Consider the following 15,782-nt stretch of genomic DNA (forward strand, 5'->3'; position numbering starts at 1 on the left):
GTTCTGCGCCGCTGTGGGCGGTGCGCAGCCTTCAGAGCTGGGTGCCTGGCCAACAGCTGCCGCTCTCCTGCCACCCAGCTCTGAAGTCGGCACAGAAATAAGGGTGGCAATACCACAACCTCCCTAAAATAACCTTGTGACCCCCCCCCCCCCGCAACTCCCTTTTGGGTCAGGACCCCCAATTTGAGAAATGTTGCTCTCCCTTCCCATGAAATCTGTATAGCCATGACACATTTTTCATGGCTGTGAATTTGGTAGGGCCCTAAGTATGAGGTAGCTATTGGTTGGACTAGGATTAAGCAGTTGAATTTGTTGCGCAAAGTCTTGACCCAGTGTAGTGTACTTTATATAATCGTCTAATGGATTTGTAGAATGAAGGTTAGGATCACTTCTTGAGCACCCTGTTCCTTCTCTCCTTGTCCCAGCTGGAAGGAAAAATGGCCACACCAAAAGGATGATCATCCTGATTTCAGTTACAAGGGAGAAAAGCAGTCCATAACGGTCAGATATAAAGAGATACTATACCACTGATTTTAATATCCATAGTACAGTACATGCATGATCCTGTGTGAACTGTCGATATGTACGCATGTTGGAATATGGACATACTGTGTCAGTTCTATTGATGTAGAACTGTTTATAAGGAGTGGGTTTTTAAACTTGAAGGGAAATGATTGCTGGAGAATACTTCTGGAAGGCTGCTTGGAGGATAGCTACAAAAAAGAAATAAATACCAGCTGCAGGTCCTTTTTGTTAAAACCAATGAAGCATAAAATAGGACTTCTAATATTAGCACCATTTGCAAGATAAGTGGCTCATGAGTTACTAATGAGTCTGCAAATGATACCGTTGTCACCTTTATAATGTGACAACATAAAGTATAATACAGCAAGACCCAAGCAGGAGATAGTAGGAGGGGTCAAATCTGTTAAGAATGGCTTACTTCAAAAATGAAGGTTGAAGAAGAAAGTGTTCTGTTACATCTGTTTACATGTGAATGGCATGTGAATTGAAATTCATAACATCCCGTTTCAGTCTACTGTACCATGGTATCTCCAGTTTACTGCATCATATCTAAATTTCTGTCTTCAGCCATATATTTGGTACTGACATATTGTTTGTGAAGAATTCTAGCTCGTTTTGGGCCTGATACAATTTGTTGAACTAATCAATGGTAATATTTCCATTGGCTTCAAAGAGCGTTGAATCTGGCCTTTTATGCATAGTATGCATGGCAAACACCATGAACTGCTATTCCCGCTTGTGACACAAAGGCCTCATTTACCTGACACATCTGTGGTAGAGTCCTGAAGTAGTTCAGTAGGACAAATAATAGCTAATTCAAATGAAATAGAAGACTAAACCTAGGCCAGAGAATATTCAGAAGCACATTGTTCTGTCTTTAAAGTACTTTTAAGGGAGAGGTATTTCTATGAATAACTAAGCGTCCAATACGGTCACTGTCTCACTGACGTTGATGGCTAATATTTGTTTGCTCGCTATCTCCTGGGTCAAACATATGATTTCAAAATTATTCTGCTGTAATTTACTGTACAGTTTTAAGTGACTACCTCTGCACTAAAGCAACATGCTACTCCCTTCCAGCAACACACACCAAACTGTTATCCAGATAACCTCCATGATAGACTCCTCTGTAAACACATTCCATGATATAAGGATGCTGTGCCTTCATTTCTATCTGCATATTAAATTAGGTTAACTGTTACCACTCAAGAAAGAGTCATGGATATTTCTCTGGGGGAAAAAAAAACGTTCAGTGTGCAACGGCAGTCAAAAAAGCGAACAAAATCCTAGGGATCATTAGCTAAGGGATAGGTAATAAAACAAAAAAATATCATAATGCCACTATATAAGTCATGGCATGCCCACAACTTGAATGTTGCTTGAAGCTCTGGTCACCCCATCTCAAAAAAAAAAAAAAAAAAAAAGTTAGAACTGGGAAAAGTACAGGGATGGGTAATAAAAATGATTCGAGGGTATGGAACAGCTTCCATATGCGGAGAGATTAAACAGACTAGAACTGTTCAGATTAGAAAAGAGATAAGTAAGGGGGGAATGATAGAGATCAATAAATTCATGAATGATGTGGAAAAAGTGAATAGGAAGTATTATTTACCCTGTACAAGAACTAAGGGTCACCTGATGAAATCCGTAGGCAGCAGATTTAAAACAAACAAAAGGAAGTGATGCTTCAAACACTGCACACTCAACCTGTGGAGCTCCCATTGAGACTGATCCTGAAGGACTGGTGCACCTTTCGGAAATGCAGTCAGGAGCCCTTTTGGGTTCAATCTACACCCAAGGCTTTCAAGACATCCAGAGAGATGCTTAACCTGTTGGTGCCCGCTTCCCCTGCTAGTTCAGAATCTCGCCCGGTATGGAGATTGGAAGTGCATGGTCACAGCTCCAGCCCCAGAGCACTGGTGGCTTCTACAGCTACTCTCTCCATAGAGTTCCATCTAGAAGGAAACCAGCGATGATCTTGCCAGTTCCCCCATCTCCAGACTCTGAGCTGGTCTCCCTGGTCCCAACCGAGTCAGCTTCACCATGGTCTGAGGAAGCAGACTGCCCATCAGACTGTGAGGCAAGATGCCTGTCCACCGTGGTACCAGCCACAGTCTCAGCACTCTAAAGACCAATGACTTGCACATATCTGGGTCCCGCTTCCATATCAGTGGCCCTTTTGGACCCCTTGGGTCTTCCCTTCACGTTCTAGAGCCTCTCTTCTCGCCCTTCTGCATTGGCTAGGCACTGGGAGCTTCTACAGCAAGGTCACTGTCTTCCTTCCCAGGGACCAGGACTGGTATTGTGCTGCGGGAACTACATGGTCAGGACTCTCCTGTGGAGGAATTAGAGGAGGGACCTCCTCAACACTACCTAAGGAGGCAATAGTGACTGAGTCCCACCCCACCCCGATGATTTCAGAGCTCATCAAGACTTGTTGAAGAGGGGGCTGCAGCTCTGGATATCCCACCAGAAGAGGTACAGGAGAAAGGTCACACAGCCTGGTGGACATTTTAGCCTCTGCAGTACCTGCTAGGGTAGCTCTCCTTATTAATGAGGCTATCCTGGAACCTGTCAAGGTTTTATGGCAAACCCCATCTTTCCTGCCTCCCACTGCTAAAACGGGGGGACCGAAGATACTATGTGCCATCACAGGGATTTGAGCACTTCTATAACCACCTTCTTCTAGGCTCCCTGGTAGTCGTTGCTGCTGACAAAAGAGAGAGACGAGGACACCAGGCTTCTACCCCGAAAGAGAAGAAGCAAAAAAGCTAGCCCTGTTTAGCAGGAAGCCTCATTCCACAGTAGGGTTACACCTTGGGGTTGTGAACCAGCAGGCTCTGCTGGGTCACTACAGTTTCAGCCGAGTGGATAATATCCTGAAGTTCAAAGACAAGCTTCCTGATCGGTCAAAGCAGGAGTTCACTGCTATGGTGGAGGGCAAATCGTTTACCAAAACTGCATTGCAGGTGAGCCTGGATGCAGCAGACTCTGTGGCTCGAGCTATGGCTTCTGCCATCACTGCGTGGCATTCATCTTGGCTGCAGTCATCAAGTCTTCCCCCCAGAGGTGCAACAGACTTTTTGAGACCTCCCATTTGAAGGCCCCTCACATTTTTCCCAATAAAATAGATGAGATTAAAGATCCAAGGGTGACCCTTCAATCTCTGAGGATTTATACACGGGCAGTTAAAACCAAACAGTTCCACCCACAGCAGTCCCAATGGTTTCAGCCCTTCTTGCTGCATGCCGAGGACCTGTCCAAAACGAGGAGCAGAAATGAATGAACAGAACGGGGCAATTATCAAGTGATCCAAGGCATTAATTAAAATATTGAATAGTATCAAACCCAGAACTGACCCCTGGGTGACCAGATGTCCCGACTTTATAGGGACAGTCCAGATTTTTGGGTCTTTTTCTTATATAGGCTCCTATTACACCCCATTGCCCCCATCCCGATTTTTCACATTTGCTGTCTGGTCACCCTAGCAGGACCCCACTAGATACGCCCTCCCAGTTTGACAGCGAACCATTGATTACTAGTCTGAGTATGGTTTTACAACTAGTTGTACAGTCACCTTCGAGTAACTTCATCTAGACCACATTTCCTTTGTTTGCTTACGAGAATGTCATTGGGACTGTGACAAAAGCTTCACTAAAATCAAGATATATCACATGTACTGCTTCCCACCACATCCACTGGGCCAGTAATCCTGTCAAAGAAGGAAATTAGGTTCTTAAGCATGCTTTCTTTTTGACAAATATATGCTGGCTAGTCCTTATAATCCCATTATTCTGCACATGCTTACACATTGATTGTTTAATAATTTGTTCCAGTATCTTTCCAGATATTGAAGTTAGACTGACAGTCTGTAATTCCCCAGGTCCTCTTTGTTCCCCTTTTTCAAACAGGTAGTATGTTTGCCCTTCTCTAGTCTTCTGGGACATTCCCATCCTCCAGGCGTTCTCAAAGATAATTGCTAACAGTTTTGAGGTTGCTTCAGCTAGCTCCTTAAGTACCCTCGGATGAATGTCATCAGACCCTGCCAACTTGAATATTGTTTACTCTGTTAAGTATTGTCATCTTTTTCTCCATGTACACGCCCTAGGCTTACGGAAATAGAGCCAAGTGTTCAAGGAAATGGGATATAAGCAGGGTTTTGAAATTATAAGCAGGATCCAGCCTAGTTTTGCATGATTCCTACAAATATCATTAAGAAAGTAATAATCACACATGTAGTACATAAATGCTCAGACATGCATGCTCTTTGTTGTACCTTCAGAAATTATATATGTAGCAGCCTCTGATTTTATTTTAACTCTGATTATTTTGAAAACAAGTCTTTATGGCTCTCTTCTTTCCATGTCCCATAAACAAAAAACATAGAGATGTTCTCAGCGTAGGTTTAATTAATTAGCAAAAACAACTTTTTTGCATCTTGACTTGAATGAGTCATGAACACCCTAAACAGAGGGGTTTTTAATAGGTCTCTATTGTATTACAACAGATCATTGGACATCCTCAATATGGTTTGGAAATTGGAACCCAGATGCCTGTAATACCAATGCAGCGTTCGATAGTTATGCCATCGCCTTTGCAGTTGCAACCTGAAATATTGCCTCCCTGCCTCGGGCCAGAAAGTCGTTCACAACTTCATGGCAACCTTGCTGCAGCTAGTGCAACAGTGCCCATAGATCATTGTCTGCCTATTCAGCCTACTGGTCTTCTGCAGCTTCAACCAGATCTTTCCCAGCCTCTGGGGCATCAGGCTCCATGTTCTGCCATCCAGTCGGTTACAGAGTCAACTCAAGAGGTAGAACACTTTTTCCTAAACGATTTACCATGCTTGCCACTAATCTCCTTTATAGATATAAAATTGTTTCACAAGAGCCATTATCCAAGCTCACTCTGTGGAGCCCCTTATCTTAGACTATATTTTATTGGCTGAACCATCATCTTAGCAATTATTTCATATATAGCTGGAGATTATATATTATACCACTCTGACACCTATATTATACTTGTTAACCTGGGAAATGTCTCCTTAACATCATTTATTGGAGTAATAAGACATCTGGACAACTCAGCTCTCAAGTACTCCCTTCATCCTGAGTTGAACGGGTATGCAAAGATAGTTTTGAAATTGGTATGGAAATTACACTTCTAGATCATTAGGTCATCACCCCTGGGCTAGTGCAGGAGTGTTCCATATGGCGCCATCCAGTGTGTTGTCCAGTCTTGTTTTAAATGTCTCATCAATGGGGCTTCCACCACTTGCCTTGGAAAAACTATTCCATAATCTAATATCTCACTGTCTAAAAATTCTTCATTATGTTCAGCCTAAATCTTTTTTCCCTCATCCCGTTACTTTTTAGTGTAATATCTTTCTGTACTGCCATGAATTTCACTCCATTCCTGATGGTTTAGATTCTTCAAAAATTGGTAAATATTTATCATATTTGGTTAAAAAAAAAAAAATTACCAAAAATGTCCCTTCTTAGCAGTCATGTAGCAAAGTTACCTTTTGCTCTCTTGGTCTTTCTTTGTAACACAATTACTTTTTCCTTCCTGGTAATCACTACTTTGGCTTTCCTTTGAATGCCTCACTCAGTTGTTTAACTTTGAGGCTTGACAAAGTTTTATAGAGGTATATTGCCTTCCCTTCAGTGTTGTAATGCATATTATTATGCAAAGCAAAGTTGCATTGGCTGTTATATCAGATTGCAAACCAATATCTGACTTACTGTCCACTCCCAACCTGAAATCTCCCTCAGCACCATTGCTTTCCAGGTTTCTGTCCTGCATGGAGCATTTCTGCTTTGGAGGATCTTTTCCCCTGAAGCAATGGCTTTCACCTTTCCAGGTTCAATCTCTCTTTCTGCCCATGCTTCTAAACTCTTTAGCTGTCAATTTGTATTTTCCTCTCTGGTATATGCAGCTTCTTCCCAGTTTGGCACTGAACAGTCTGAGAATTTCATTAAGGTACAGTTAAGCCCCTTTTCCAGATCATCAGTGCAGATGTTAAATAAGACTGAATGTACAGCCAAACTTTATGGCACCCCTCTGGAGACCACCGCCCATTTTGATAAATTTCCATTGCCCCTTCAAGCAGTGGAAGACCTTAAGGATTTGAAGTGTATGTGTTTTTTGTTAGAGAAATTAGCAACATGGAGACTTGTGGTATTTTCTCCAACCCAGTGCTTTCACACAAGTCCTGGATCTCAAACATTGGCAGCAAAATCAGCAAATCTGTGCACATGGGAATTTCACCTGCTAAAAACCCATCTGAAATCCCAGCTGTATCCAACACCTCCCAGATTCTGGGTGTTTCTCCTCCTGCCCACTCTGGGTCCTGCATACACCCAGCACCAGAACCATTATAGACAATGCTGCTACACCTGCAGTGTCTGTTGGGGGGTTCTATACCACTCTGGGAGCTATGAAATATGGGTGTGATGTGTATTGCTGTAGTGTAATGTGATGTGAAGTACAAGCTTCTCTGAGAGAACTGAAATGGCAACGAGAGGCCCCTGAGGCATAAGGATATCTCTTTACTTTTTTATCATGTCCTTGGAAACCCCCATCCACTATTTCCCCAACTCCATTCACACACAGTAGCTCTGGATAAACTCACTGTTCCCATTCTCATTTCATGGGATCAGCTCCCTTGGCCCTCCATTCCCCACGTAATGGAGAAGAGCGGTTTGGAGGGAAGATTTGCACACTGATTCTGGAGGCTTGGAGACCCAATTGAGTGACTGTGAAGGGCCCCAGATTTGCTTGAACCCTCCCTGCCCTGTACTGTCCCCTGGGAAATCCCCATCCTAAAGCCATACCTGCCCTTATCACGTGTCTCTACTTTTCTCCGTGCAGGGCACAGGTTTGTTCACGTGAGCCTGTGTGCTAGCCCTTGTTGTCCATCTGCTCTGCAAGACAAAGGAACTCCTCATTTAGGTTGAACGATAATCATTGTCCACTGGAGCTGGATTGTTTGTGAGTCCCCATCCACATAAGGGTCAGATTAATCCAAGTACCCCTTGATGACTGTGCTGATGTCAGATACTGTGAAATACGTTTGTGACGGTTTTCTTAGGTATAATCTTTTGTAAGGAGAGTTTCATATCAGACTCGTATATTGTAATTCAAAACAATTCATTTCATTATCATTTTGCCATAACACTGCTCTCTGGCGTTATCTTTTGTTTGAATCCATGTGACAGCACTCAAATCCCTGGCCATTTTGGTTTGATCAGGCAACTAAGATTTTGTAAAACACTTGATCCAAGTGCATTACTAAAATCTAAATATGTTGTGTCTGTGATCTCATTGTTCATTCATTTTGTAATTCTGTTGAGAAAACAGTCAGGTTTGGTACAACTGGCTTATAGAGCCATGAGCAATAGCCAACATGAGCTTGGTATCCTTTAGAGGCTTACAGATTTTAACTTTGGTGTGCAGATTCTCGTTCCATTAGAGGGCAGTCATAAAGGATTCAGGGAACTTTGGGTATGTCTACACTGAGTCCAAGCCCCTTTCTGTCCACACACACATCAATCTGACTCAGGTCAGCAAGCACTCATGCCCGGGATCATAGGACCCTGTGAGGGAGGTGGATCAGAACCCAAGTCCTGCTGTGACTTGTATCCACGCCCTATCATTTTGCAGTATGGACGCAGACCCAAGTCAGAAAGTCTGCATAGTGATCCGGGGCTGGAGCACCCACGGGGGGAAATTGATGGGTGCTCTGCACCCACCAGCAGCACCCCACCCCGACCCAGCTCACCTCCCCTAAACTGAGCGCGCCGCGTCCCCGCTTCTCCCCTTAGCTCCCAGCGCTTGCCGCTGCAAAACAGCTGTTTCACGTGGCAAGTGCTGGGAGGGAGGGGGAACGCAGCACACTCAGCAGGAGGTGGGGCTGGGGTGGGGATTTGGGGAAGGAGTCCCATAGGGGCAAGGAGGGGGCGGGGCAGGGGCGGAGTCGGGGCGGGTGGGGTCTAGTGCCCACCGGCGCCGGGAAAAGTTGGCACCTCTGTGTGCGGGCATACCCTTAGAGTCATGGAGTTTAAGCTGAAAGAGACAGCTGGATCATCTGGTTTGACTTGGTTCCTGAACATGTGGCTACACTAGGATTTTTGGTTAGTGTCTTGCTGTTGCTACCACCAGTTTATCTCCATTGGTGGGAGTGCCAGAGGGCTCCAGCAACCACTGGTGCTTTAAGCATCATCTCCTCTAAGTCTGCTCAGACTAGGCCTACACCACCTCACATGTAGAGCCCTGGAGACCGGTGGCAGGGTGTCTTTACTAACGCTGCCACTGTGAAGCTGAACCAGTGATAGCAAGAGTGGGGAACTGTTTTTAAAGGAAAATCTATCTGTTGTAGAGCAGGCAGAAGAGGGTGGTAGGCAGCCCAGTATGTCAGTGTTTTTCTCCTTTCTTCCAAATTCATCATGCACTTTCAAGCATAAGCAAAACATACTGGAAATATTAAACGTTGCTGCTGTATGCATTTTTTTTTTTTTTTTTTTTTTTTTTACTGTAGGATACTGCAAAAAAATAACAAGGTTAGGCCAAATTTTGGATCCATTTAAATAAGATCAGGTAGGTAATGACGTGGATCCCAAATATACTAACACTGTTCGATTGCCGTGAGCTCTTTTTAAACTGCTGATTTATGTAAGGTCTTCTCTGTTTTCTGCTCTTCTGCTGCCGAGTGAGCAATGGGAGAACTAAATTATTAACAAACTCTATTCCAAAAGTGGGCTTTAACAAACAGCCATGTGTGTACGAACAGCCATATTGGCTTGTGCTCCAAAAGAAATGCTAGCGACAAAAGCAACAATTTAGTGGCATTCCAAGTTCTGAGAATGAGTTAAACAAAATGGTGTGGGATTAAAATCTTATTTTCAGAAAATATCCTTCTAAATGCCCCAAAACTGTTCTACCAAAAATCTTGATCTACAAAGTGTCATGTTTCTTCATATGCAAATACAATATATTAAATGTTGCCTGATGTCTCTATTTAAATTACTTCTTTTTATATTTTAGGAGCATGCAATACTGGAAAAACAGCAGACGCTAGCACTGAGCTGTGAAAGGTATCCTTACAATCTCTCTAGCATGTGAACATTTTTTATTTCTGGAAGCTTTTTCTTTCTCCCCCTTCACAAGCCTGAGCCTGAATTTCTGTCTTTCGTAATGGGGTGGAGCAGGGTGTAGGGTGGGAGTGTTAGGTTGGTAGCACATGGACAGATTGGAGGTAGTAAGTGATAGGTTTGGGGAAAGTAACAAGTTGCATACATGAAGTTTAGCTATTTGGGTTGGTCTATCTTATCTGAATAGACCGTAAGTTCCTTGGAGCAGGGACTCTGTCTTAGGCCGGGTCTACACACAACTGTGGTGCTATTTAACGATTTTGGTTAGGTGTATGATTTTTTTTTTCTGTCAAAGTAGGTAAAGTGGCACAGTCCCTAGTGTGGGTGCAGTTATACTGGTATAAAGGTGCCTTACACCACTGGAGGTTATTCCCGTTTCCACCCAGCAAGAGCTAATACCAGTATTAGGCACCTCTATGTTAATATAACTGCAATCATTCTAGTGGGTGGACTATCCCGCTTTTAACTATACCAGTATAGCAAAAATTGTATTAATTTAATGTATAGACCAAGCCAGCTCTGTCTTTAGCATGGTTAGCACAATACAGGTTGGAGCCTTGAGGTGCTACCATAATTCTACTGTATTTGGCTGACTGTCTTAATTCATGTTTTAATGTCCAATCTTTTATGTCTGAGCCTGAGGGAGGACCCAAACTCGTGGGGGTGACGTTTATCTTTACCTTCAAGCTATTATGTTTTAACCAGAACACATTTTCTAGATAAGGGGAAGCCTGCCCTGTGTATTCAGAGTTGAACATTTCCCTTTGCCCCCATTTCTACCTCACCAAAAAGCGAGGCTGACACAAGTAAATACAGGCCGAGAGCCTTAGAACTGCTTCTCACTTGCAAGGAGTATTCTGCTTTACAGGCTGAATGCCATTGGAAAAATCGTGATGGCTCTAGGGAAGGAAAATAAACTCTGTCTTCCCTTCATGCAGGCAAAGTAGCGTTTTTAAGGCTTCAGGACACTAACTCTGTGTCTGGTGTTTCTGTGGCGTGCTCAATTCTTTTTTGTGTTTCATGGAAGGTGGAATTTACCTTTTCCAGGTTCCAGTAACTTTCAGACCTATAATTCTTGGGTATAATTGAATTAGGCAAAGTGAGTTCACTCATCCCTAGTGAATATGCTATCCTACAGTCTCTTATAGGAAAGGACGCCAAATATTTAGTGATTAATCACTCTCAAATTTTTTTTCCTCATTAGCTATATTTGAAAAACTAATTTTCCTAGCCGTGGCAACATTAAAAGCTGCTTGCATCAGAACATATCCCAGAGCAATGCCCTGCGGTCCTTTCTCCACATTAGAGTTTTGTTGCACCTTCATAGACTAAGAACAAGTGCCTGGTCGTAAAATGGCCCGCAGCTGCAGAAGTTGTATTCTGTATCTCATGTCACTCTCCTGTGTGACCCTTTCCCTGCGTCTCTGACTGACAAAAAGTGATGGTTTCTAGAGAAGGTCACATATGTACCTTCGCCATTGGAGAGTAGAACCTGAAGAAGGGTAAGAAAATAAGTTGGGGAAATGGGGGACCCTTGCAATTCAAAGACAGACTGTAAGGGCCCCTGAGGAAAAGGAGCTATTCTCAGTGGAAATTAAAGCCCTGATTTAATTGTGCAAGGGACATCATGTGCTTTCTTATGCTCATGCTTAAGGACCTTGCTGAATTGTGGCCAGCCATGCTGCTCTCAAAAGTTTTATTACAAAGCAGATCCCCTGTTTTCCTGTAGTCACTGTTTTTCTTCTTCTTCTTTCCACATCCACATCCCATGTGGGTATTTTTTCCTTCCCTGTTACAAAGCTACATGAGTCCTGATGTTGCTTCAGGTAAAGAGATGAGTGACAGCTTTGAAGGAGTGGTTGGAAGTGGAAAGCAAGAAGGGAAGCCTTCAAAGAAACATAAGAAATCTACACGCATTCGATCACGCCAGGAGAAGTCGAGCAGACCAAAGCTGACCATTCTAAATGCAAGTACAACCTCTTTGTCTTAGGCTGAACTTCTGTTCTTGGACATGCCAGAAATAATTATCAACATTACTCTTTTCTTATAGGTGTGCAACACAGGGGATAAGATGGTGGAATGTCAGCTGGAAACACACAATCACAAAATGGTGACTTTTAAATTTGATTTAGATGGTGATGCGCCAGAAGAAATTGCTACTTACATGGTAAGACCTTATTTGCAAAGAAACTTTGAAAAGACACTTAAAATTTTCAGTTGCATAAACTATATGTATATTACACACACACAATGTGTTAAAGGAACATTACTGAGGCTGCAAAGTCAAGCATTCCAAAGCTAGGGAATGCCAAAATTAAGATTGCTATGAAAAAAATAATATGAGATCATATAATTAAAGCCTGTGTTTTATGCATTATGAATGTGGCACAGGCAGCCTTAATTCTGGCATTTCCTAACTACTGAGGGCTTGACTTTTTGCAACCTTAATAATGTTCTTTTAACATAGTTTGTGTAATTTCCTAGGTTTTAAAAAGCATAAACTGAAAAAAACAGTTCCATCATGTGGCATCATATTGACACGCACATGGATCATCAGCAGGGTTGACATCTTTAGATCAACCACACAGACCTTTGCCACTTGAGCTACTAGAGTAATTGATAGCAGTAGTAGGTTGTCATCCTCTCTGTGGCTCAGCACTAGAGAGGTATGAGAGACACATTTTGCCAATGGGTTTCACAGATACTTGCTAGCAGCAGAAGGCGGCTGTGACTCAGGAATCTTGGGTTCTAGTCCAGGCTCTCGAAGGGAGTGTGCGCCAATGGACACAGATTTTTCTGCCTTGAATCCTCTCCAATCTGACCTTGTCCCAATCCTGGCTATTCCCCAAACCTGGCTCCTCATCCAAGTCCCAGTCTCCTTGTCCAGAAACCATTGACCATTTTGGCTAGAATTTTCCAAAAGACGCCCAGCTTGGAAAATGTAGCCCAATCACTTAGTTTGGAAAAGCTATAAACACTCAAAGCAGGGTCTTGTAATAGGACATGTCAGGCAACCTTAACAGGTGGTGCCACCAGCCCTGCTTATCATCTGAAAAGTAAGCACGACTTTGATTGGCCAGGACACCACAGGAAGAAGGACAAGACCCCAGAAACGTGATTTATACAGGTCACAACTTTCTTTAATAACACATCTGGGAACTATCAGACAATAACGCATCCAGCGCAGGCTCTCCTTCCTACTTTAACCCAGGTCACCTGACGGGGGGCTGAGATCGGCCCCTCCCCTTATTCACCTATCCCAGCACCACTGCTGGAACACCAGTGCCCTCTCATTGTAGGAGGATTAAAGGGGTGGGGAAGAGGGGTTGTCACCTTGTTGTACCAAAGATTAGGAGCCCCAGCCCCAGCTTTTTAGGAGATGCTTTCTCCTAATCCTCTTCCAGTTCTGTCTTATTAGTGGACCAGACCCCTGTTGCAGAATTACCTGCACTGGGTTCCTAACAGCTTGCAACAAAATTTTGCAACCAAACCTTCCTGCTCAGTCCCCGGGCCGCTGAGAGGAAGGTGTACACCCCCTCTCCTCCCCCCCACCCCCCCCCCCAGCCAATCTGGGAGTGAGGAATAATTTCTTCCCAGCTGCAAAAAGGCAACTATTTCCCAATTTCTCCCCATTTGCCCTCTCTGGGATGAGAGCAGGACCAAACTTGGTCCTGCTCTCATCCCAGAGAGGGCAAATGGGGAGAATGGTTCCCTAGGAGGGGGAAGGGCTTATAAGCCCTCCCTTGGATGCATGGGAACCAAGAGGCTTATGCTGCACCCTGTGCAACCAATGAGCTCCAGCGCCCTGTTCCTCAAGTCCACAAGCAGGGGTGGTGGGGGTGCAGTCCTTAAAAGGGCCAAGAGTTTTCTCTCCCATGCTAGCCCCAACAAAACCTCCCCACTTCTGAAGTTGCATGGTTTGGGGAGCACGTCGTTCCTGTACTATGTTCTGGTTTTGATCTAGATCACAGATGCAGTGAGTCTGATTTTTCAGAGTGGGCTGAGCTTCCACAGTCCCAAATGAAATCCATGGGAACTTAGGGCATTAGGCACACCTGCAAGCCAGGCTCTGTGTTTTGTAGGTATGGGGCTCTGGGTGGCTTTTTTTATGTCTATTTACTGTAACGAAGTCTGTCTTTTGCGGGGGGATGAGAAACAAGACAATGCTTCTTACACACACAAGCAAGGTGATCACTTTGCATCAAACTCACCAGGCCCAGAGAACGACTAATTTTTTGTGAGAGGGGTGATTCAGTTTGGCTGGAGGCCAAATAAGAATACTGTCCCTTTAGGGTCTAGTTCCCATGAAGAATGATGCACTTGCTCTCCGTACACAGATGCAAACTTCCAGCTAGTTAAGACCATACAGTGAGTACTGACCTACAGCCATTAGTGGTTTATCTTAATTTGCTCTTTACAGGTAGAGAAGGAATTCATATTGCAGACTGAAAAAGAGACATTCATTGAACAAATGAAAGATATTATTGATAAAGCAGAAGATATGCTCAGTGAAGATACAGAAGGAGAACGAAGTTCTGATCAGGGAACAAGTCCCCAGCAAGATGCCTCTAGACTAGAAATGAATGAAGTAAGAATCTTGTGTGTTGGGTCTTTTTTTAAAAAAAATTAATAAATGAGGGTTTCTTGATATCAAAACTGATTTTTTTCTTTATCTACTTACTGTATTTTAAGTTTGTTTTACAGCCTCTTCTCATGTAAGATTTGCAACACAAATATTCCTTAGAAAAATGTTCCTGCATTAGTGCTTGTCTAAAAACATATTTTTTGTTTTAAACAGGAGAACCGGCAATCTCAAGTGAAGACACCAATGTATCAGCAGAATGGTAAAAGTGCTTTTGAATACAAATAGAGTATCGAACTATCAGGCAATGAATAGGTAATATTAGACTGTCCAGAAGTTTAGCAGTCTCCAAATAACTCCACCAGTTACAGGTGACTGGAATATATCCTAAAAATATAGGCCTGGTAAAAGCCACAGTTGCCGTTAGCAGCTTTGGAGTGCCAAGGCTAAAATAGATTAAACCAGTGTTTGGGTGTATTGGAAATATGCAGATTTTACAAACTGGCGATGATCCCCGGTACCTCCAAACTGGAAGTGGGGTTGAGCAGGAAGAGACGAGGCTTTCATAAATGTACTCTTTTGTTCTCAACAATAACTAAGCTTGCAAAAGGAAGTTAACAGAGATTGGCTCTTCCAGCCTTAATGTTTGCAGATGCAATTGAATTTGGTAACCAGGAAGTTTCAGCCAACTCTCTTACCAGTGAGAAGTCTTATTCTTTTGGATGTGTTTGGTATATTATCTCTTTCCCAGAGAAGGGGAAGGTATCAGTGTGGGCTTTTACTCCCTCTCTAAACTGGAGAAGGGAATAAAACCATATCCTGTTTAAACCTCATTTCCAAACTGTATGTGTCATATACATATATGTGGTCATGTGTTGCACACACCTCTATTTGCCAGGCACTTCTGAGTTTGTGTGTGTAAAACCTCTTTGGGGCCGCACAACATACTTCAGTGACTGAAAACAATGGTGTCCCTCCCAAACAATGGTGTCCGCAGTCTGCCTGGCTCCTCTTCGATAGTTCACACTTGCTGGCCACTCTTAAAGTATACTGTTTGCCTTTATTGGTTTGTAAATAGAATTTTGAAAACTGAGTAATTTGATATGTTTAAATGAGGACGTAAAAGTTCAAGATAAATGTAGGAGAGCAGTAGTAAAAAAACACCACCTATGTAGGAAAATAGATAAAGTAAGTTGCAAAAAACATTACCAAAAAAACAGTTTTTCTATTATAAATACCTTCTTTACAGTACAATTAATTCACTTTAAGCCTAAGCCAAACATCATTTAAATCAAAGAGAGTCGTTCCAGCAACTTCAGTGAGCTTTGGATCTGGCCTTGGGTCCCACTCTAATACAGTCACTTGTAAGGCAGAGGACTCTTTCCATCCCAAGATCACTTTTTTGCTATGGGAGTCCAGTAAGATCATTATTTTTAATCTCCATGAATACTGTAGAGACGCGTGCCTCTTCCTAAAATGTGGGAGTTTCACGTCAAGAGTAAGTCTGATTTGGATCCTGTCAG

At 43.1% G+C, this 15,782-nt stretch overlaps 1 protein-coding gene across 16 annotated transcripts in view; it reads left to right on the top strand.

Moving 5' to 3' along the window:
• Positions 1 to 15,782, top strand: part of WNK2 (WNK lysine deficient protein kinase 2) — a 177,610-nt gene that overhangs the window by 111,020 nt on the left and 50,808 nt on the right. For 12 of the 16 annotated variants that reach the window (XM_037905248.2, XM_043550420.1, XM_043550421.1 and 9 more), the window contains exons 13-18: positions 5,033 to 5,338; positions 9,571 to 9,620; positions 11,478 to 11,643; positions 11,728 to 11,844; positions 14,098 to 14,265; positions 14,476 to 14,521. In XM_037905248.2, coding sequence (XP_037761176.1) covers positions 5,033 to 5,338; positions 9,571 to 9,620; positions 11,478 to 11,643; positions 11,728 to 11,844; positions 14,098 to 14,265; positions 14,476 to 14,521 — 853 coding nt within the window. The remainder of the gene's footprint in view (positions 1 to 5,032; positions 5,339 to 9,570; positions 9,621 to 11,477; positions 11,644 to 11,727; positions 11,845 to 14,097; positions 14,266 to 14,475; positions 14,522 to 15,782) is intronic. The other 4 variants (XM_043550423.1, XM_037905250.2, XM_043550422.1 and 1 more) reach the window with 1 other exon arrangement.

The sequence above is a fragment of the Chelonia mydas genome, chromosome 7 (genome assembly GCF_015237465.2).
Source record: "Chelonia mydas isolate rCheMyd1 chromosome 7, rCheMyd1.pri.v2, whole genome shotgun sequence".
Lineage (NCBI taxonomy): Eukaryota > Metazoa > Chordata > Testudines > Cheloniidae > Chelonia > Chelonia mydas.